Source organism: Bombus pyrosoma, linkage group LG5 (assembly GCF_014825855.1).
Source record: "Bombus pyrosoma isolate SC7728 linkage group LG5, ASM1482585v1, whole genome shotgun sequence".
NCBI lineage: Eukaryota > Metazoa > Arthropoda > Insecta > Hymenoptera > Apidae > Bombus > Bombus pyrosoma.
In genome coordinates this window covers 182,824-205,614 of record NC_057774.1, presented here as the reverse complement: position 1 = coordinate 205,614, position 22,791 = coordinate 182,824, and the positions used below count along the sequence as shown (strand labels likewise).

General features: G+C 30.3%; 3 protein-coding genes and 1 long non-coding RNA gene across 14 annotated transcripts in view; 2 read left to right on the top strand and 2 right to left on the bottom strand.

Moving 5' to 3' along the window:
- LOC122567680 (protein phosphatase inhibitor 2-like) overlaps window positions 1–1,058 on the bottom strand; it is a 7,138-nt gene extending 6,080 nt beyond the window's left edge. Inside the window, exons 1-3 of one of the 2 annotated variants that reach the window (XM_043726512.1) lie at window positions 796–838; window positions 634–725; window positions 59–229 (exon numbers count right to left, since the gene is read on the bottom strand). In XM_043726512.1, the coding sequence (XP_043582447.1) occupies window positions 59–229; window positions 634–662 (200 nt within the window). In that variant the 5' untranslated portion in view covers window positions 663–725; window positions 796–838. Of the gene's footprint in view, window positions 1–58; window positions 230–633; window positions 726–795 lie in introns of both variants that reach the window. The other variant, XM_043726511.1, reaches the window with a different exon arrangement.
- Window positions 1,041–11,663, top strand: LOC122567676 (mitogen-activated protein kinase kinase kinase 7-like). 3 transcript variants are annotated; one of them, XM_043726498.1, is made up of 10 exons: window positions 1,041–1,178; window positions 2,221–2,481; window positions 3,118–3,343; window positions 3,568–3,685; window positions 3,804–4,133; window positions 6,346–6,458; window positions 6,644–6,933; window positions 7,082–7,154; window positions 10,121–10,374; window positions 10,617–11,663. In XM_043726498.1, the coding sequence occupies exons 2-10, from the start codon at window positions 2,404–2,406 to the stop codon at window positions 10,779–10,781; spliced, it is 1,647 nt and encodes a 548-aa protein (XP_043582433.1). In that variant the 5' UTR covers window positions 1,041–1,178; window positions 2,221–2,403; the 3' UTR covers window positions 10,782–11,663. The 3 variants fall into 3 exon arrangements, with proteins under 3 accessions (XP_043582433.1, XP_043582434.1, XP_043582432.1); XM_043726499.1 differs by lacking the exon at window positions 1,041–1,178 and adding an exon at window positions 1,984–2,117 and having other exon boundaries at window positions 2,221–2,358; XM_043726497.1 differs by lacking the exon at window positions 1,041–1,178 and adding an exon at window positions 1,984–2,117.
- On the bottom strand, window positions 4,496–21,266 carry LOC122567681. 2 transcript variants are annotated; one of them, XR_006316862.1, is made up of 3 exons: window positions 21,129–21,266; window positions 20,824–21,050; window positions 4,496–5,001 (listed from the first exon to the last, which is right to left on the bottom strand). It is a non-coding gene; the product is annotated as an uncharacterized LOC122567681 (long non-coding RNA). The 2 variants fall into 2 exon arrangements; XR_006316863.1 differs by lacking the exon at window positions 4,496–5,001 and adding an exon at window positions 19,111–19,246.
- LOC122567677 (putative sodium-coupled neutral amino acid transporter 11) lies at window positions 12,113–22,791 on the top strand. 7 transcript variants are annotated; one of them, XM_043726506.1, is made up of 8 exons: window positions 13,151–13,609; window positions 14,254–14,464; window positions 15,060–15,113; window positions 15,913–16,000; window positions 17,145–17,354; window positions 18,172–18,424; window positions 18,756–19,104; window positions 20,710–22,791. In XM_043726506.1, exons 3-8 carry the CDS (start codon window positions 15,096–15,098, stop codon window positions 21,142–21,144), a joined length of 1,353 nt encoding a protein of 450 aa, XP_043582441.1. In that variant the 5' UTR covers window positions 13,151–13,609; window positions 14,254–14,464; window positions 15,060–15,095; the 3' UTR covers window positions 21,145–22,791. The 7 variants fall into 7 exon arrangements, with proteins under 7 accessions (XP_043582435.1, XP_043582436.1, XP_043582441.1 ...); XM_043726507.1 differs by having other exon boundaries at window positions 13,151–13,683; window positions 14,333–14,464; XM_043726505.1 differs by having other exon boundaries at window positions 13,151–13,683; window positions 14,321–14,464.

The following is a 22,791-nucleotide window of genomic DNA, read 5'->3' as shown; positions in this document are numbered from 1 at the left end:
AATAACTAGAAATATAGAATAAAATACTTATTTCTAGTGAATTAATATAAATACTTACTTGGTAGCAACTGCAGTAGAATCTAATTGATCAAATTGAAATTCAGCTTGCAGGCCTTCATAGTTGTATGGGGTTTTTGGTTCATCAATCTTCATATGACCATAATCTTTTTCTGCTGGGTGCAATGTTGCAATTATATTCATTTCATCCCATTTTGTTTCTTTGCTTGGTCTGTAATAAAAATTGTCATACATTATTAAAAATTTATTATTAATATTTACTATTTTAAATTATGGGACAAGCAAAATGTAAAATTAATATAAAATACTATCAATTTCCTAACAGTATTTGATAAAACGTTGATTATGACTTACAAATTCAAAAAATTATATTATAAAATTATAATGAAAAAAGATATATTTATTAATATGGTTCAATAGATAAATTACAATTAAAATTTTTTACGTATAAAATTTACTTAACTATGATAGTCTGTAACAACTTTAAACGAAGTTAAATGGATTAAGAAAGACAGTAATTAATTTACAATTATGACAATGCTCTAATAAAATAAAAGTAAAATATAAGTAATTAAATGAAAAAAAATATATAAGAATGATTTAAATTAAACTAACCTTAAAACACAATCTAATTCTGTCATCATCTCTCTTTCTCTCTTTCATATAATTTTTAGTTATAAAAAGGTATTCACTTTAAAGTTACTCGTCTATATATGTATGTATAAATGAAACCATAGCTTCAATATGAAAGAAATAAATCTAAAAAATCACTTATACCTGGGTATATCTGGATTATCGAAGCTGCTAGATGATTTTAAAATTCCCTTAGGAGGCCGTTTCGAAAGATTTTCTGCCATTTTGAAAAGAGATTGATTCACATTTGATAATTATAAAACATGACGAATCTTTGTAAAGTCAAATTTTCTTCAGAATGTTTCACTCGAATTAGAAGTAATTGGACAATCGTTTATTGACGATGACAAATTATCACCTTAACAATTTTCAGTTTTAAATGGAAAAATCACGAGCTCTGATTGGTGCCATGTTACACAAAACCTTATACAGGGCAGGGTGTATTACGTAGTATATATGTATATACATATTTTGTAGTACACGGTCATTTTCGAATTAAATTACTGAAGCATCGAAATCTATTTTTTGTAAGTGAAGTTATAGCTCTCTATTATGTAATAAGCCGTTAATGAAATTAAAAGTTTATGGTAGTATAACAGATTTTACATAACGAAGCATTAAATCGAGGTTTCGATTAACTATAATAAAATAAGAATTTTTCTACGTATACTTTTGTTAAGTAATTCTGCTTTATTATTTTTTTATAATTTTACTTATGTGCACTATAATAATATTATTATTACTTTGTACACAATCTATGAAAAAAACTTTGTTTAATTCTGTAAACTCTAAACGAATTACGATTTACACAAAACGACATATTAAATTATAAATATTAAGTACATATAAAATTAAATACATATTAAATATTAAATTACAGAATATAACGTATTATATTAAGTATATATTTAACATTTCAAATTACTTATACGATGTTAATTACCTGTTTTGATTTTTATTTGATATAAGCAAATTAATTATAGCATGGGCGAATCTATATATATATATAAAAGAATATAACAAGTATAACAAAGATTAAAAGTGTCGAACATAATATATGCATCTGCTGATTCAGTATCTATATTATATTTAGAAGACATATATTAATATTTTAATTTTCTCTATTTTAAACTGTATAGGATTATAATATGAAATATAAGTCAAATTTTATACAGAATAATAATAATAATATATATTTTTAATGTTTCTGAATATATACGCTATTTTGCAACTTGACACTAATAAATTTATGATTGAGAATATATGTATGGAATATATGTGACATCAAAAACAAGTCTGTGATTGGATTGTATTTTATTTAGTAAGAAAACCCAAAGCTATCCCCGAAGCCCCGAAGTAAACTTATTAAACGTCGTTAAGTAGTACCTGGTAGTACGTAGTGTACACTCATTTTACACATATGTGTACATATTTCTCTTTCTACGTTTCTTCTCGTGTCTTAACTAGTATGCTTTTTGATTAAACGAAAATAATTTAATGTTTCTGTTTTCGTTAGCGCATAAATTTAATCACGTTTTCTATGTTTAACGATGGATCGTATTTCAACAGATCGATCTATCGAATGATGAACATCTATCGATACAACTTTCTCGCTACACATGCCTTCTGAATGTTAATAAAATGGAAAATATCAAAGGAGCTTGACTTGGAGTTTAAATAAATATTCGTTCATGATAAATACGCCAGGTAATTAAATGTGCCCTGAAACTAATGTGATGTCGACTGTGTGTGATGGCGGGTAAAGAATTAGTAAGCCATCAGCAGCAGTTTGTAGAAGAAATTAACTACGATGAAATTGAAACAGAGCAGGTATCATAATTATGCAGTAACTTTTCATTATTGTTCGAACAAGTAAAATTTTTGTTTTTTTAATCGTCGTTGAATAAAACATTTCTCAAATGTTACATCCAGTTGCGTTTAATTTTTGTAATTTATCCTTATTGATTATCTGATTTTGTTTGAAATATAACCTAAATGACGATTGTTGAATATTTTTTAAGCAAATTGATGTTAACGAAGCTCCTTTCTATTTTCTGTACTTTAATATTCAAATTTTGATTTAGATAACGAGAGAGATTTTTACTTGAAATATCACCAAGTTGAAAAAAAAATTGAAAAAGAAAATTTTTTTATTTTAATAGATTGTAAATGTATGTCATTTTTTAAAATTTGACATAGATTGTGTGAAAATAATTTAATTAAAAATTAATAACATCGTTTAGTAGAATACAGAGTATATTAAAGAAGAATAAATAAAATATTAAATTTTTATATCTTTGTATTGTTTTTCTTTTGTTGAGGTTACATGCAGTTTCTATGTTTATCTAACATTATTAATATTCTTAACTTGTTACTTCATTTTTCGAAAAGAAATGATTTATTTTAAAATCTGAAGAGTACTAAATTAAATCAATAATAAATCGTTCATTATTTATTTTTATATAGGTAGTCGGAAAAGGTTCTTTTGGAGTAGTATGGAAAGGAAAATGGAAGGGACAATATGTTGCTATAAAGTATATAAACTCAGAAGGTGAAAAAAAGGCCTTTACTGTAGAAGTTAGGCAATTATCTAGAGTTGTGCATCCTAATATTGTAAAACTTTATGGTGCCTGTACTAAAAATCCGGTTTGTCTGGTTATGGAATATGCAGAAGGCGGCTCCTTATATAATGGTATTAACTTTTTTAAATTCTATAGAACTTCATTTTTTTAATAAAATAAAGTTCTGAATTATTGTTATAGTTTAAATATTATTGTTGCTTGCTTTGATAATGCATAAGATTTAATTTGTTTAACAAGACATTAAATGCTTTTTATTGTTTCATATTGTTTTGTTATCATCAAGCATTAATGATTAAATATTACATTTACTTTTTGTTTTATTAATATATTGCAGTTTTGCATTGCAATCCTCAGCCACAATATAATGCAGGACATGCAATGAGTTGGGCTTTGCAATGTGCACGTGGTGTCGCATATCTTCACAATATGAAACCAAAACCTTTAATTCACAGGTAAATTAGGTTAAATATATATTCTTTTTTATCAAGGACATAATATAACAATCTGGAAATTTATTTTTTATTCAAATGATATCTGTAACGTTTCAACAGATTTCATTTATATTTGCAGAGACTTAAAACCACCAAATTTGTTGTTAGTTATGGGTGGACAAACTCTTAAAATTTGTGATTTTGGTACAGCTTGTGATCTAAATACATATATGACTAACAACAAAGGTTCTGCTGCTTGGATGGCTCCAGAAGTATTTGAGGGTTCTAGATATACCGAAAAGTGTGATGTGTTTAGTTGGGGTGTTATTTTGTGGGAGATATTATCAAGGAAGAAACCATTTGATGAAATTGGTGGTTCAGCTTACAGAATAATGTGGGCAGTACATGTAGGACAAAGACCTCCTTTAATTGAAGGTTGCCCTAAACCAATTGAAGATCTCATGACCAGGTATTTATTAATATTTATAATTCATTCACTTTTATGATTAATAAAGCATGTTTTAATAATTTACTAAAGAAGTTAAGATTAATTATTTTCTTTGTTTTATAAAGTCATATTATCTTTTTTAATAGTGACACATGTTACTAAATATGTGATAGAAATAATTGTAATTGATAAAAAGTATTAGTATTTGAAAGTATATGTTGTAGGAAAAAATATAACAAATATTCTATTTGCTTCTTGGAATTAACTGCAGATTATTGAAATGTAAAAGTATATTTACAAGTATTTAGATTTAATATATTTTACGTATTTTAACATATTTTATGCTTGAAAATAATTATAACATTATTATGTTTAAAAAAATTTCTTTAAAAACTTTATCATTAAACATTTAATTTAAAAAATTTTCATTTTATCTGATTGATAATTGGTGATTACACAAGTTTGTTCATAGAAAGAACTTCTTTTCAGGTGGAAAAATGTTTTTAAGTATGTTGATTGTTATTTAGAGCTTTTTTAAATAATTTTATATTTATTTTACATTACTTACATCTTATTTGTATATAATATCTTGATAATTTTTCCATATGCTGTGCCCAAATCATTTTTAACGATGTATTTTGTTAAATTGTAATAGAATAAACCCTTCTCTCATAACATAAAAGTTGTATGTTTAAAACATTGTTCTCTGAAGAGTCATCATATTATTTTGATATTATTTATAAGGATTAAATTGTGTAATTGAATCATTATTATGGTAATCTTTAATGGATTTTCTATTTATTCACGATTTATATAAATTGTGAAAAGCTGTTACCTATACAGGTTGAAATTTAAGATCTTATACATAGCATCTTCGAATCTTCCTTTCCTGTAACAGAAAAACATCTGTTTAAAAGTATTTAATATGATCATGTGTACTCCTTGTTATTCTTCTTCTTAAATAATCAATGATCTTAAATACTAAAAAAATAAAAGATAATGCGAATAGTTTAATTTATAAGTATTTAATATATCATCAATATTTCTGATATATTCTAATATGTGGTTGATTATGCTAAGCTTTTTAATTATCATGTCTAAGATCATGGGAAGTAGAGAATAATAAGTTAATAGTCATCAATCAATAATCAGTTGGAATTTGATTGAGGTATAAGGAGGGAATGTAGAAATGTTGAAGGGTATGAGTATCGGATTGATTGTTTGGAATGCTGGTATTTTAGAATAGTTTAGAGTATTTTAGAATAGGAATGTGTAAGGTGGCGGTCAATCTACCTGGTGCTAGGATAACTTTAACAGTTTCATAATTCTTCATTCTGAGATTGTTCTGTGTTTCTAATTAGGGCTTTTCTAAATTTCTTCTTATGAATTTTAGGTTTTGTCCTAAGTGAGGGTGAAGATTGGGGCACATAGTTCATCATAATATTTTCTTTTAAAGAAATTAAGGTCCTTTAGCAACTATGGATTCTCTTTTGGGACAACAATCCACTCTTTCATCCCCTTCAATGGTTAGGCACTGGGAGCAAATTTTAGTGGTAAGTGAAATTGTCTTCAATGATATTTGTCCATTAAGGATTCGACTGTGCCAGATGGCGAGATTACTTTCCCTTTCCTTTTTCGCATGACGATTCAACACTAGAAGGAATGATTTGCTTTTCAAATCACTGTCTATGGTAGTTTATGTGGATTTTCTAGCAAGAAATTTAAGAAGTGCTCCCAGTTATTTTCATCATAAATTTTATTGACAATAGATCGTGGAAGGGAAAGTGTTGAATTTGAGAGGATGGAAAATATTGCATAAAATATTCAAATTTATGTTAGTTATGAATTATTGTTGCGATTGTATAATTGTAAAAAGAGAGAAATTTAAAATTGTTATATTTTAACTTTTCTGTAGGAAATAGGAAAAATGAAATGTACCTACTTCTTCTGGTACATTATCCTTGAAAATATAATCAATATAATCAAGATATAATCAATAATCAATATTCGATTTTAAAGTCATTCTTCCATTAGAAGGGTATTGAGGAAATGAGATCTATTTTTTTTTGTTATGCCTACTCTAACAAATTATCTATTCTGATAAATTATTTTATATATGTGATTTTGGCCAGCATGTCCCTTTATTTTTATTACTTATCTTCTTACATTCTAAATAAACATTTATAAATCGTTTGTAAGATGTAGTAAAAAAAGAAACGAATGGTTGTTTCAGATGTTGGCACAAATCTCCCGAAGAAAGACCATCAATGGATACTGTTGTAGAAATAATGACGACCTTATCACAATTCTTTAATGGACATCTAGAACCAGTGGAATATTCCCGAAGTTTGTATATTATTAAAATTTTTTATAAGTAATTCAAGCGATTCAAAGTTATGAGTTTTAACAAATGATTAATATTTAATAATAACAGATAATAATTTTAAATATGAAATGTTTATTTATAAACATTTATACACAACAACAGTGATTATATAAATTAATTATAATGTAATTTTATATTGCACTAGATGTTGAGTCAGAGGAAGTTATTGGCAACCAGGTTTCTAAAGATGATACTTTGGACGTGACTGATACTATGGATTTTGAAATAAATGGATATGCTGCCAACGGTACTATTAAAGCTAATGCACCCGTTTCCAAAGAAAAATCGGAAATTTTTAATGAAAAAAACAGTTCATCGAATCCCTTCTACGATTTCAGGGATCCACCTCCTAAAAATAATATTTCAGCAAACAATCCATCCAATAAAGAATTCCAGATTAAAGATTTTCCTCAACTTTACGTTGAGTGTGATCCGGTTAGTAACTTTTAGTTTAAAAATAATGATTTGTTTACATATCATTAAATTATTAATTAATATTTAAAGAAATATAAATATTTTTCAAGATTTGTAGTTATTATGATTTACGTATTTACAAACATATTCTTATGTTTTATAATTCCAGAATGCTTGGGGATTACCAAGTTCCAACTCACCATTGGAATCTCCTATTCTAAAGATAAAGAATACTGCACAAAGTAAGTTTATTATTATCTTTATTATAAAATATCTAAATTATAAATTTTGTTTTAGTCAATTTTGCTTTTGATTATGGAAAAATTGTTTTAAACAGTTACTATACGAACGATAACAAATGATTTATAAGTAGATATATTGTGTTATAAATATTACGCTTCCCATTTGTTTAATAATAGAAAATTTTAACGAAGTTTTCTCTCTCGTTTTCATATTTGTTAATACTTGTATTTTATTTTATGGAATACATAATTTCTTGCTTTCTTATCATATACGTATAGCACAATTATTGAATTGTTATTTGTCGATGGCCTCGCCGTTGTTCTATAACAGCAGAGGAAGGGGAACTTGTTCGGGACGAGAACTTTGAATTTGTGACTCACCGCGATAGTACTCTAATCCCAAAATAACGTTCTCCGTATGTTCCACAAAACCTTCCTTTTAGCGCGGAATGTGGTGCGCTCAGGCAAACCTATTGTCGTCATTCGATTGCTTTTGTAAACAATTAACACTTATGTCTGCACTTTGATTTTATTTGCGTTCTTGCGAAATGCGGTTTTATTTCTGTTTAATTGAATAAAATATAATTTGAAGATATAAGAAATCAATCAAAGCCACTAAAATTTATTAAAAATCTTTAAAAATCTATTAATTAATTTGATAAAAATTGTAGACTTTTACTGAATTAAATTATTAATATTTATATTTATAATTATTTATAGTTTTATGTATATTTGGCTTGTGATTAATCTGTACATATGTTACGTACAAATATTGTTTCCTTTCAATATAAAAACACGTGAGAACGAAGCGATAGAAAAAAGTTAAAACATCGCACCTTGGCTCGTTGTGATTTCACCGTGACGAATACTTTGGGAGTTCGTCGATCGGCGAAATCTACCCTGGCAAAGGGCCCGCGAAAACAGTCACATTGTACGAGTATACTAAATTTAACGAACAACTAATCGGAGGAACTTGTTTTTGATTGACACCTATCGACGACGATAAAAGCTCTGTCCTAAAAGACCCAAGTAAATAAAAATGGACCAAAATTTCTACTTTTTATCAGATTGAATATATATAAAACTATAAAGTGACAACCCGAGAAGAAATAAATTAATTTTCCAAATATTTGCAAAAGCCGAATGATCTGGATAAAAGTATAAAGAATAAAATATATTAAGTGATAAATTATATATTCTACTTCAATAGTTTTTATCAAACAAAATTATAGATTTTCAATCATTTTCTTATTTGAAATATTATTCTTGTTGATACAGTTTCCAAAGTTGAAGCATATGCTTCCCAAAGAAAGACGATCCCAGGATAGATTTCTCTGTCCCCCATTGGATTTCTTAATTGTTCGCTGCGGCATCAACATGAAAATCAGAGCTTCGACTTAATCCAGCCCTGAAGATGAATTAAGAGCCGAAGAACCGTATTTTCTTCTTGGCTCGTGCTTGCACGTCCTGTCTGGTGGGGGATACCTCGAAGCAGGTGTAGCTGACTCACCAGGCCCAATATAGATGCACGTTTGTTTAGTGCTCTCCCGACACATCACCAAGAACGACCGTCTTTTCTCTTCTTTCTTCTTTTTCTCTCACCCTCGTTATCGAAAAGAAATTTTTCGTTTCTTGAAAATTTTATTTTCTCGTCCCCCCTGCCCCATCTGCGTTTTTTTCATCTTTTACGGACGAGTTCGATCGACCGCCATCCTCCGGATCAAAGAGTGGTTCGTGGTAACTTTTAATCGGAGAGTGACATCTTTCATGTGAACGAATACTTGATTCTATTATGAACGAAGCCTCGACAGGCTCCAGTATTTGGAAATGTGCGAGGAATACCCGAATATCGTCGCCACGGACACCCTAAAGCGGTGCTGGGTTTTGCTACGTTAGTACTTTGCTCTGTTTTTCTTTTTCTTCTCGTCGTTGATGGTATGACGAGGTGCCTTTCTTTTTCAATTTTTATTAGGGGGGTTTCGAGTAAACCAGGATAGAGCTTTTATTATACGATTTTACATGAGATTCAATATTGTAAGGTCGAACGTCGAACAGTCGCTACTAATCATGCGATAGAGCTAGAAGGAACGCGGAGTTGAACCCGCCAAATGTGATAAAAAGTTAAAGGTCAAAATTAGGGATTAAATTTTAAATTGGTGGAATGAGTAGCTTGCAGACTTAGTACGGAAATTAACATATTATTAATGTTTCTATAATATGTTTCGGAAGCGATTATGTCTTAATTCGATGTAATTATTGCATAACTAGTACTAGCAGTTTTTGTTTTGGAAGAAAGCAGGAAAACAAATTTTGAATCAAGTAATGTACGAGGATATTTCATTTGAATCGAACGAATGTTTGTACAGTATTTTTATCTTCAAAATAAATCGAGAAGTTGTGTAATTAATTTAAATTCAAAATGGATTTAACGTAAATAGGCGTACAGCAAGAGTCGATAACTTTGCTGTGATCGTTTAAAAATGGGTTAAACCAACATAACACTACTATATTTCTAAAGTAGATCTTAAATTCAAGTTGAATTTAGTGTTCATGAAAGAGACATAGCAAAGTTTAATATTTTAAAGTTTTCCTTTATCCTTTTTATCCTGCGAATGTTTAGTAAAAAGTAAAATAAGTCATAAATACATGTTTGTATATTTCTTTCTATATATTTTTTCTAATAGTTTCGAGTAAAGGTATTCGGCAATTTAAGTGTGCTATAATTTTGACATAATCAAAATTAACTTTTTGTATGAATAGGTTTCAAGTCCGAGTTTAGACTGATTACTGATCTGTTGATAATGCACACGTTTAATCAATGTATTCGTCATATTTGAGAAAATATCAATTTATTTTGCATCGATCTTATACCAGAAACATCTTTGGATAGAGTAAAAACAAAATAAGTTACTTATGATCATTTATATTAATCGGATTAACTTTCGGCTATAATTATTGTTTGACAGGTAATAGCACGACTGACAAAGATTTAGACAACGTTTATCGCCTTTTGGACGCGGATCTGAGACCATTGACGCCTGATCAGACTTGCGAAAGATCGAAAGAAATTTTCGAAGAGCACAAACAGCTGGCGCAAGAATATTTGAAGGTGCAAACGGAGATAGCGCTTTTGGGGCAGCACAAAAATGAAATGCTAAAAAATTTGACCATAGACAGTTTAAGGCAGCAAGAGGAACTCAGGAAACTGGAGGATGAAAAGGTAAGCTGATATAAACAAAGATTATCAGTAAAAAAAATTATTTCAGGAGTGGTTTATGTAGAAGGATCGCAAAAAAAATAATTTTTAAATGACGCAAAATATATGCGAACTTTTAAATTTTATGAATGAAAAAGAATCTATTAACTCTAGTCCTTGAAGGTTTCTTTTTCAGAATTAAAATTCTTGTTATATTATGCTTTTGCAAATAAAATTATTAATTTTAGTTCCTTTCTCGATTACAGGAGTCTCTAATAAAGCTGTATCGAAATTTAAAACGCCAGTTGGAAATCATGAAGAATCAGAGGACGAACAATGCTCTTTTGAGCAACGCTCAAGTGGGTCCGACAGTTTCCGGAAACAACGGGTGGTTCGTGGTACCTTGTCAAAATCCTTCGAGACATTCTTGAATACCAAGATTAGACAATTATAAACGTTAGATGAGGTTCTTTTTTACATTATGTCTTGCGAATTTCCCCTATTTCCTTCCTGTAGCGAACACGGGCAACAATATCGATTTCTCAATAGATTTTTCAACGATAGATTTTATTCTATAGTATACAAAAGTAAAAGAGAGAGAAGTTGGCAATGCAATCTCTTAAACATAACTATATATATAAGCACTGTTTTCTATTTGCATTTGATTTCAAGAACATTTATCGAGACTTCTCCGTTTTAATGAACAAAATTATGTAAAAATTTGATGAATAATATGCATATATATTCAGGTATCTATATCTTTCAAATAAGCATTACGGGGAATCTATCGAAGTAGCTTTAAATGTGGCTTTTGCTTTTATCATGTTTTAAAATATAAAAATACAGGTTTGAAAAAATACTGCTATGAAAATGTTAACGTAATTGGTGATTATCAGAGATCGATGATTAGTCAACTGCCTGTGTAATTTATTACTACATTTATTTATGTAGAAATTACCATTAATAAGTAATAATTAAGGAGGTATTGTATTATTATTTATCTAATTTATCTAATTTGCCCTTACATATAATTATTTTTCGTTACAAACTAATTTGTACAGTCAGTAAAATATTCGATAACTGGTGTCCTCGTTATAAAATATTAAGTATTGTATTTAATCGGATACCGATAATTGTTCATTATGTAATTTCTATTCTTTGCCATAACATTGTTAAGAATTAATTATTGAAATGAGGTTACAGTAATCAAAAATCGATTCTTCAATGAAAGATGTCCTTTTAAAATTGTTAAATATTTTTGCGTCAAAAGCTTATGTATCCATTTATTAAATATACGCGATATTTTCTTTTCATTTCTCGTCTTCGTTTAATAACTACGAGCAAGTTTTAACTAACAGTAACATTATCAGGTAACTAATAATTCTAGGGTAACTTCTTGTTTACATTATAGTTTTTATACTATGATACCATTAACATCACCTTTTAGTAATATTCAATATTGTATTTTACACTTTAAAGAAAAAAGTTTAATTATTAAAAATAAAATATAACGATGTTTACCAGTAATTGTTCACGGTGCCTCTGGTTTCGCACGGGTTTGATTATAAATATCATCTTCTACTTAAAGGTATGATTTCTTTACAACTTGATAGAACTTTACTGTACAAAGCATAATAAATAATAACATTTATAATTTATTCTACGATCGACCATTATTTTATCTCCTCTACTGTTTCTTTTTTAACAGAACATTTTTGTATTTTCTTCTTCGAACAAATCAATTTATCTTAAATAAACATACAAAATCGCGTATCTGTAATATTTTCACGAAAGTTGCGTTGCGCGCATGAATAACGATATTAACTATAAGAGAAGAAAAAAAAGAGCAAAGAAGAAGGTTGCGAATCTTAATTCCATATTGAAATAATTGTTTTCCATCAAATTGAACATATTCGTTCTTGACGTTTATAACTTCTAAAACAAGCACCGAAACTGCACAAACGCTGCGACTAAACATCTTCTTAAATAATACAACACAAATGTATCCCCATCGAGCAGAGACATTATCATCAAGTTTATTTCCATTTATATGGAAATGTAGAAAATATATACACTGTAATTAAATGAATCATGTTATTGTGGATAAAACCAGCGCGTCGTCAGTAGTGAAAACAATTCGACTAATATAAACCATCAGCTAACGTCGCTTCTGAAATATCTCTGCATTTTAGTCCAAATGACCTTTAATCCTGTATTAAATATATAAAAAAACACATAAACACATACACACATTCCTCAGCATTATAGCGACAATTTATATACATAACATGTGCAATTTATATCTCAACGCGAATTTCGCCAGACTTAGCGTTTTGTCATACGTGATGCAGTGTGTCTCCGTTCGACTTAATCCCATAGCTCGAGTTTATAGTCCCAAAGGGTTGGTTGAAGGAAACCGTGTGCGGAGGCGGGGGAAAAATTGTGGGAGAGGACAATAACGAAGACAACGACGGACTTCGATAACGCAGAAAAACAGGAACGTGTGCAATGCGCACGCACCCATCGCAACCACTGTATGTACATGCCGCTGGAGGGGTTGTAACGGGGAGGTGAAAACGGAAGCTTGGTTAGATAGGAAGGGTGCAGTCGCCTCAGACGTCTGCTCGATCCTACTCTCACGTCGAACCTTCCCTTTAAGCTTTCCGTTTATTCTCGTTTCCACCTTCGATTCTTCCGCTTTTAATAAAATTCCGCGATGGCTTTGGACGCGAACGAGAAGAGCTATATCCTGGACGCGAGGAACAACTACGAGGACGTAAGTAAAAATCACGATTTTTACCACCTGACCGTGAATCACTGTTATTTTCTTTGTTAGTTCTTCGGAGAACACGGTGACGTATGTAGACAATGCGTTGTTCGACTAGTGTTTCTTCGCCGTGAGCTAACACTGTCATTTAAATCATTACGAACATTGCAGGGAAATACGGATAGGTGTAGTAACTGGTAGGATTTCGCGTAATCCGGTTTGTTTGAAGTGGCTAGCGCGACTAGTTTCGGATTTGTAACTGTTGGACGGTGAATTTGCGCGAATCGAAGTGATTTCTGTCGTTTCGGTTGTAATTGAATCGAAGTGAATATGTGAAACGCGATGGTGGTTGAGTTTTCGAATAGATCGCAAGTTCGGAAAACGATGTTTGTCTCGCTGTAATCGTGGTATTCGTAAGACGTACCTGCTTATCGTTAGTTTCCGAGTATCGGAGGATGTGATTGAAAATTTGGCCTCGTAATTTAGATTCAAGTAAAGTTTCGTGATTTCCTTGTTATTTAGAGATCGGTCGTTAAAGTGAAGTCGAAGTCACACGCAAATCTGAAGTAAAGGGTTTTTGAAGTGATTCGTGAGAAATGATTTTACGGATTCTTTCTGACGAATTTATTTTTCGAAATTGTAACTATTTAAAGCAAAGAGAAAGAGAGAGAGAGAGAGGGAGAGAGAGAGAGAGAGATGTATTTTTTGATTCAAAGATATTCTTAGTGTTATCGTGACAAAGAGGAAAAATCTATAACTCATCGGATATACATCTACGCGTTCTTTTTTCTACGTATCTCTTTATTATCATTTTTTTTACTGTCTGTACGTGCTATATTGAAATTATTTTCAGAAATTATTACTCTTTATGTCTATGCTTTTAAATATCCTGCGGTAGTATTTTCTGAATGCCTCGAGCTATTATCCTATTTACGTAGTAATCGAGAATGTACAGATAGATGGAAGCCCGAATGGATATAAAATCTCGACGAATAAACACGAGAAAATCAATTCTATTTAATTTATATATTATATTATATTAATTATGAAATTTCATAAGAAACTTTTTTTATGTTAAATTATGGTAAATTAATGTATTTAATACTAATTTATATAACTTCTCTGATAACGCGTAGAGTTATAGTTTCTCTATAAACTAAAAGTTTAATTCACAATACCATGAATTAACTTCAATCGTATCAGAAACGTTGTCAGTTGCACAAATCTTATTACTACGTACATCTATACAATATGTCTCTACGGGGTGGGGCATGTAAATGTGACAATTTCAATATTTCTTTTACTCGTAACATTTATAAACAATAATCGGAATAACGCTATCAAACGGTAAGTATGGAACAATATATTTGATTATAATGATACTTTCACTATTTTCAATATATATTTATACCTCTTTAATTTTATTAAATTATGACGAGTTTAATAAACCATAGTAATATTATGAATTAAATGATTACAAATTTCGTAAATTTTTCATCCTTAAAAATCGCAAAATTTTAGTCTCTGATAGTACTACCTAATATGAAAATTATCGAAATTTGATCGTTTCTTTGTTTGAAAATTTCGTTTGTATCATTAGTAATATTTAATTAATAAATTATGTAAACGCGATAAGGTAGCAATATAATATAATGACTAAGCGCTCGATGTAAGATAGCGTAAAAGATATAGAGTGAGAAGCTGGGAATAAGAATGCAACAACCTCTTTGTAATACGCAATCGGTCAAAAGCACAAATAAATTATTATTATTACCATTATTATCATTCATTTATATGACAAATATAACGTGATCGAATAAAAGAAAGGTAAAAATGAAAAAAGGAGAACATTGTTCCAAAGAATGTAATTTTACGCCTAATGATTTTATCGTGATTAGTATTCGGAAGTGAACATTGCTATTAAATACTGGCTTTAAAATAGGGTGGCAGTCTGGGTTCGGAGGAATCTTACGACGACATGCGACAACTTGTCGGGGTAAGAAATACAGCTAATTAACTAGATTTTATATTAGATCGATCGTAGTTTATGTCAGAGTTAAATAAGCGTATGCATGAATTTTGCATGAAATATTTTATCCTCTCGCCAACTTTCGTCTTGTTACAATCAATATCTAGGGTTGATATTTTGTAATTGTATGAAATCAAATATATGATACGAAGAATGGAAAATAATGAATTTCATCGATTACGATGATCATTAATTCATATTGGAACGTTGAAAATCGAACAGTGGATTTCAATCATTCTGAATGAGATCGGACTACAATATGATATTTCTATATATATGTATAATATAAATTCCTATCGAGCGAATATTCCATCGGTCGAGCATCATGCTAACAGAATATTTTATTATTAAAATGTCTATTCGCATAATGTTTTCAACGCAAAGATGTTCTATGCAAATTTGATTTTGGTTATTATTAATATATAATTTTTATAGCAACACGTATATACGAATATTAGATAGTTGAAAACTTGGACGTGGTAAATCAAAGAATTTACAATTTATGAGATCTTTCGACGAACGATTCGATCTTTTTTTGTTGCCTCAAATAACAAGAATTTTATTAAATTAAATCAGTACTTATAGATTTCTGTGCTTGATTAATATGAATACTTCGACAAGAATCTTTCTCACTTATTTTCTTTTATCGCTATATGCTCTTTGATATAACTAATTCTTGTCAAATCATATTCTACTCTTACTATTTTTTTTTCTTCTTCTAATTTATCTTATTTCTTGTCGATATAAATGAGATATAATTTTATAGGAAAAGAACGAAGAATCTGGAAAATTCAGTAGTCTACCTCTGGCCAGTTTTAATTTCATCAATTCCATCATTGGCAGTGGTGTTATTGGTAATTTGAATATACGATATAATTAAAAAAATCCTTTAACACCGAATTATAAAATGTAAAAATTTTTAATATATTTTTATATATCTATCTATCTGTATATATATCTGATTAAAAAAAATTCGTCATTGTAATTGAATGTAATACAATTGTATGAAATATACTCGTTTTATCCACACATGTCAATTTGTGTAGAATAAAAAGCGGTTGTGTGTAAAATTCCAAGTGTGTATCTTAATATCTAGTCAATACTTCTAATTGGTGATTCCTTTTTGCGAAATTTTAATGGCCTCCTCATCTTTATTGAGCATCTCGCGTTATTCAGCTATTCCCATATATAACTTTAGTTTCAACTTATCTTCGTTTGTAAATTAAAAATGAAACATATTTTATGCAAAAAGGCAAATATACATATAGTATACGTTTATACGTACATAGGAGATTATAGGTTTACACCCGAAGCCTTTGGTTTGTATCAGGAACCTTGGCCTTCTTTAAATTTTGGGATTCGTATCAGTTTTATCTTTTTCAGGGAGAAGCTGTTGGCTCGATGCCTACTCCCTTTGGATCATCTCGTATCGGACGAAACAATTTATGTAACCATCGTGTTCATTCGGTTAACACGTTATGGGATCGAAAACGATTTTCAACAGTGATCTCATTTATTAATTAATAATAATCACAGTGAATTAACGAGTTGAAAATTGGAAATTACGAACGCTTCGTTTATAATCTTTAGTTTATAATTTTGTTGTCATATAAACAGACGATTCGTAATTTACAAAATTTATTTGTAAAATTTCATTCGTTTTATTGCCAATATTTCGTTTATCGATATTAACAACTTGTACGTTTCAACTTATCAAATTTCTCTAATAATATTAATTTAATTATACAATGTATAAGAAGGCCCTAATATCTATCCTATCCTAAATCTTTGCAAATAACACCGATAGCTATGAAGATATATCTCACCATCTGTTATGTATTTATATTGCATCGTAACGATAAAAATCTATAAAATAATACTCATTTTATTTTTTAAGAGACAAAGTAAAGATTGTTTCGGTGTTTAAGGAGTAACAATTATTTCGAATCGCACAAAGAAACGAAAGAAGGAGGAAACATTAATTAATACAATTTCCAGGTATACCCTACGCTCTTCATCAGGCTGGATTTGGCCTCGGGATAGTATTATTAATACTAGTAGCAGGTCTTACTGATTACTCTTTAATTTTAATGATTAGGAGTGGAAACATTTGCGGTGAAATGAGTTACCAGGGTTTAATGAGAGCCAGTTTCGGTCGTACAGGATTCTATATTCTTACAACTCTGCAGTTCATTTATCCATTCATAGGTATATGCATCTTTTATAACCGCAGGGTAGTAGTCGTAATAACGATTAATCCTACTATTCTCCTCGCTTCTTTTTCAATATCATATCTTATTTTCAAATATTGTGGTACATTTTGAAATACATTGACGAAAGATAGTAAAGTGTTTATATATCGTATACTAAAATAAAACATTCAAACGTTATCTTACGTTTCGATCCCGCCGCGGTTTTCAAATTTTATGATTTAATCTCGCTTTAATTTCAACCCTGAAAGAAGACTTTTAATGCTTCAGTAAAAACTGTAGCATAAAGTTGTAGCGTGAAGTTACGCGTATCAATAACGATCCTTTCATATTTTTTACAAATTAAAAAAATTTTGTAACCGTAGAGAAAGTATAATTTGGTCGAAAATGATTTTCATATCCAGTCATACCGTAGATTCCTGGAGGATAGCAGGGTTTTAATCGTTTATTACGAGAATTAGAATCGCGATTGCGAGTCTTTCCTATTATAGTTAAAATTATCGATCTATTTTATTACCTAGAATTATCTGAAACGCGTATTACCTATTATGTTCCACAATTATATGTAGATATCAAAGTTTCAAGTAAAGAAAAAGAAAAAAAAATAAGTAAAACAAATAAGTTTGAGGTAAAAAAAGAAAAAGAAAGGAGTTTGGCGAACTTTCTGAAGCAGGTGTCTGAATCAAAGCAACGTATCGGAAAATACTCGCTTTCGCGCACCATTGAAGCTCATTTGAAAAACTTTGGAGTGTAGCGGCTCTTGTATATAAGAGGCCACCATTCGTACAGTAACTTATTCGTCTTTTCCTTTTCAGCGATGGTCTCTTATAACGTTGTTGTCGGCGACACGGTGACGAAAGTGCTAATAAGGGTAACAGGGATGAGCGAGACAAGCATTTTCGCTCATCGTCAAGTGGTCGTCTTGTTCGCGACCGTTTGCATCACTATACCGCTGTGTCTTTATAGAAATGTTGCTCGTTTGGCCAAGATCTCGTTTCTTTCGTTGGTCTGCGTTGGTTTCATCCTATTGGCTATTTTAATTCGGATGGGTACGATGTCAGCAATTGTGTGAGTGATCTTTCAAATTTCCTTCCTCTTCTTTCAAAATTCTCTTTCAAAATTTTCCTTAACATACACTTTCTTTTTTCAAAAATTAATTGTTTATAGTTGCACGATCGCGTAAAACCTTTCAATTTTTCTACGTTAACGCTGCAAGAAACAAAGTATGCCATTTTTCACATCGTATTTGTATTACACGTACATTACGTTGGTTTGCCGTGCAATATTATCGCCTGGTCTTTTTCTATCTCCTTCTTCTCTTCCTTTTCTATTGATGATAAATGACGATAAATAACGATAATCCTTAGGCAATTAAACGTGGAATCGATTCGATTTTCAGGCCAAGCCAAGAGGATAGTTGGCGATTCGCGAATTTCCCCGGCATTATTCCATCCGTTGGAATTATGGCATTCGCCTTTATGTGTCACCATAATACATTCCTTATCTACGAGTCTATAGAAAGGGCTACTCAACAAAAGTGGGACATCGTCACCCATTGGTCGCTCTTCACTTCCTTCGTGATCGCAACAGCTTTTGGAATCATCGGATACGCCACGTTTACCGCGTACGTTCAGGGTGATCTTATGGAAAATTATTGCTGGGACGATGATCTCATGAACTTTGCCAGAATCATGTTCAGTGGGACTATTCTACTTACTTTTCCTATTGAATGCTTCGTCACAAGGGAGGTGAGTTATCTTAATTTTGGGAATATCTTTTCTTAAGTTCTAGGCCAGTATTAAAATTCTTTGAGAATTACTCGTGTTATATATTCATTTTTTCCTTCGATATTACAAAATATTTTAAGGCTCTTTGTGCTTTTTCTAAATGCTGAAAATTAATATTTCGCGATTAGACAACTATATTAAATTATTCATATTGTATACTTTATCAATAAAACATTGAATATCATCTTAAAGACAAACATCATATTATGTAAAAACCTATCGTAAAGATTAATATTTAACAGCGAAATAGCTGTACTTGCTTTAGATTTGAATTATTACAAAAATTACTACCAAAATTTACTTAAAAATTTAATATTTATCGGTAAACCAACTCTATTTTCTTTGTATTCGAGTGTTAAGAGAATTTTAGAGATTTACCTCCAGTATCGAATGAGTTTTATTAATTAAAATAATTGTATTTCGTTCCCTTTAAATTCACAACGAGGTAAAACTATAGACGCAAAAGTTATCGCAAATGAAAATGGCACGGGTGTAAGAAAGATTAGGGCGTAACATTGGAATGTCGTGAATAATGGAAAATGAATCGTAGAAAAGGAGGTGGAGAAACCTAAATAAAGGAACTAGGTACATTGAATTGAACGTTAAAAATATAATAGTCAAAGCAAAATATTATCGTTAATGTTTAACTTAACATCAAAGGATAAAAATTGATTCATAATTGACTATCGATTTGAAAATTAAAAATTGTAATGTTTCGAAATTGAAAAAATTCATTCGATATAAGCTTTTAAATGAAATATTATTGAGTTTTTCTAATAGCTAAAGTGTTCTACCACCGAAGGTCTACTTATTTAACTATTAATAATCTCTCTCAGTAATAAAAAACATTAGTGGTAACCCTTCCCCCCAGAGCGTTCACCTCAAGGAGAAGTAGCTACTTGATCGAGTTTTACACTGAAGTAACATATATCCAACCAAGTTCTCCTCAACCACCATAAAGGATAAACAAAATTCATAATTTAATGATATCTGTGATCAGAGATATTAACGAACTGAATTAATTTTCCTTCGTCATCAAGCATTAATTACAAATAATAAAATTGTATCGAGGTTCATAAAATATTCACAATTCGGTTTATTGCTCCTTTTATCGATCTCTAGTTTTCGTTGCGTAATTGTAAAGCTTTCTCGAAACAATTTCGCATAAATTATTTCTAATTAACCGATATATTTCTATAAATCCTCCTCTTCTTAAAATCGCACTTAAATGTCAATTAAAGCCAGAAAATTATTTGTTGCGCAATGTTAATTATCGCATAAATATGTACAGTTAATTTTGGATTACTCTCGCTGTTTTTCTAATTTTCTATAAAATCTCTCTCTGATTTTCTATAAAAATTAGAATTGGACGGGGAGAGTAAAGAGAAGGAGAAGGATTTAGAGAAATTTTTCATAAATGCATGAACATCCGCGACTATCTAACGATAACACATGGAATCTAAAACTTGCCCGTTAAAACGATTATTTAATAAATTTATACAAAAAATTGTATACAAGATTAAAAGTTCGACGTAAGATTGAAAAATTTGTGAAAATTTGTTCCAGGTAATACTGACAGCGATTAAAGGGACCGATGAGCTCGAAGATCATACTGCATACGTCCCTAACTCCGACCGGAAATACTTGATAATAACTTTATCGATAGTGGTTGTCGCATACCTGATATCGATGTCAACAGATTGTCTGGGTGTGGTTCTCGAATTGAATGGAATCCTCGCTGCTGTACCTCTAGCTTACGTTCTACCTGGCCTGTGCTACCTCAAACTCGAAGATGGACCAATTCTTTCTTCCAAAAAGCTTCCGGCGCTTGGTTTGATGTCCGCTGGCGTGTTTGCCGCGGTCTCTGGTTTGCTGTTGTTGATCCTGAACAACGATACTTCCAGTTCCTGCGTGCATGGACAGGTAATGCCGTATTGTATCGAGGGTATGAATAGCACGAGTTTCGATTCAAGCATGAAAAGTACCATTAACCCGATATAATCGAGCATGTTCGAATTGGCCGAGGAATTTTCAAAAGCTTTTATTCAAAGCCGATAGCTTTGCGATGCTCGAAGTTGCGGTTTCAATTTCAAGTCAAAGGAATTTCAATTTTCTCTGTCTTTCTCTCTGGTTTCTTTTTGATTTTTGTTTTTGGTAATCAAATGCCACAAGTATGAAGGAGCATGATAAGTCACGTTTTGTGTTTCTTATGGAAGAGTGATTTTTAAATTCAATATGTTATCTAGCTGTTCTTCCGTGTGATCCTGGAAATGAGTACGTGTCTTTCTTACTCTTTTATTAGTTAAAAAAATTTATCAATAGAGAAGAGATATATATATATATATTAATAACATTAGTATTAATCAAGTTAAACTAATTTCTTATATGATAATTTCATCTATTTTCAAAAAACTTACATATTTGTATCCATCCATCCATTATTCTCTTCTCCGACATTTCATATTAAAATACACTTTTTTTAGTCATCAAATGACATAAAAGTCGGGAAATCATCAAAAATAGATTATCTCAATATATTCTTTCCATGTGATCTTCGGTCTTCAATCGAAATAGGATAAGGTATAAAATTAGACTGCGGAGATTTATGCAGTGTCATGCTTTTTATGAGCAGTTACGAAGAAAAAAAGAAATCTATTTTACTCACTAAATATGATAATGAATACTGTACTTTGGGTATTACATGTATACTTATTTTTGAATATAATGACCATCCTGGGCTTTCTTGCTCCTTTAAATTTCCCACGAACACATAAAAATCCGCAGTCTACTTATAATAAATCATGCTTTAATCATGCATTATTACATTATTGGCAGTAACATTATTATTGTTATCGGAACGGAGGGGAGTAGGATTTTGTTTGATTAAATCGAGAAACGAAAATCAAAAGCTTTCTCTTCCACGGTTGAAATCTACGTGCTTACATATGCTGTAGATATTATAGTAATGTAACTACTGAGAAATCTGGGGGGGGGGGGGAATATATCATGTTGAACAAGCGAAAACACGTTGAAAGTTTAAATATGTTATAATACACGATGTACCATGAGTAGATTGAAGAGACAACTATTTGTTAAATATATCGGCACTTTATTCTGTGGAATGCGTGAATTTAAATATTTTTCAAATCAGAAAACTATAGACAATATCGTAGTATATGACCTTGCGTTGCGCACATTTCTTTCGGTGTTGCAAAATCATTAATTGTGATGAGATTAATAGAAATCATGCCTAGACCTTCTCTTAATTAATTTTAATATTTTATAATACGATCCGGGTCAACTGAAACATCTTATGATTAACGATGATTTAAATCTTTTAATTCCATAGAATCATACTTGTTATGTTCTTTTTTTACGGCCTAAAATATTTTTTATCAGTATTTAGTTTATGGTATTTTTAATATTTAACATTTAATATTTAATTGTTCGATTTAGCGGTACTAGGTAAAAAAGATCGTAATTTTTCTGAACTTTTTAATCGATAAAAATGTATCCTGTTCTTATAATTATTAAATTATTGATTTGCACAATGTTTGGTAGCTGAAATTTACGTGCACCTGGGTGAACATACATATTGATATAAAATACGTACGATTGATCCGACGAATACATAAGTAGCTTTATAAA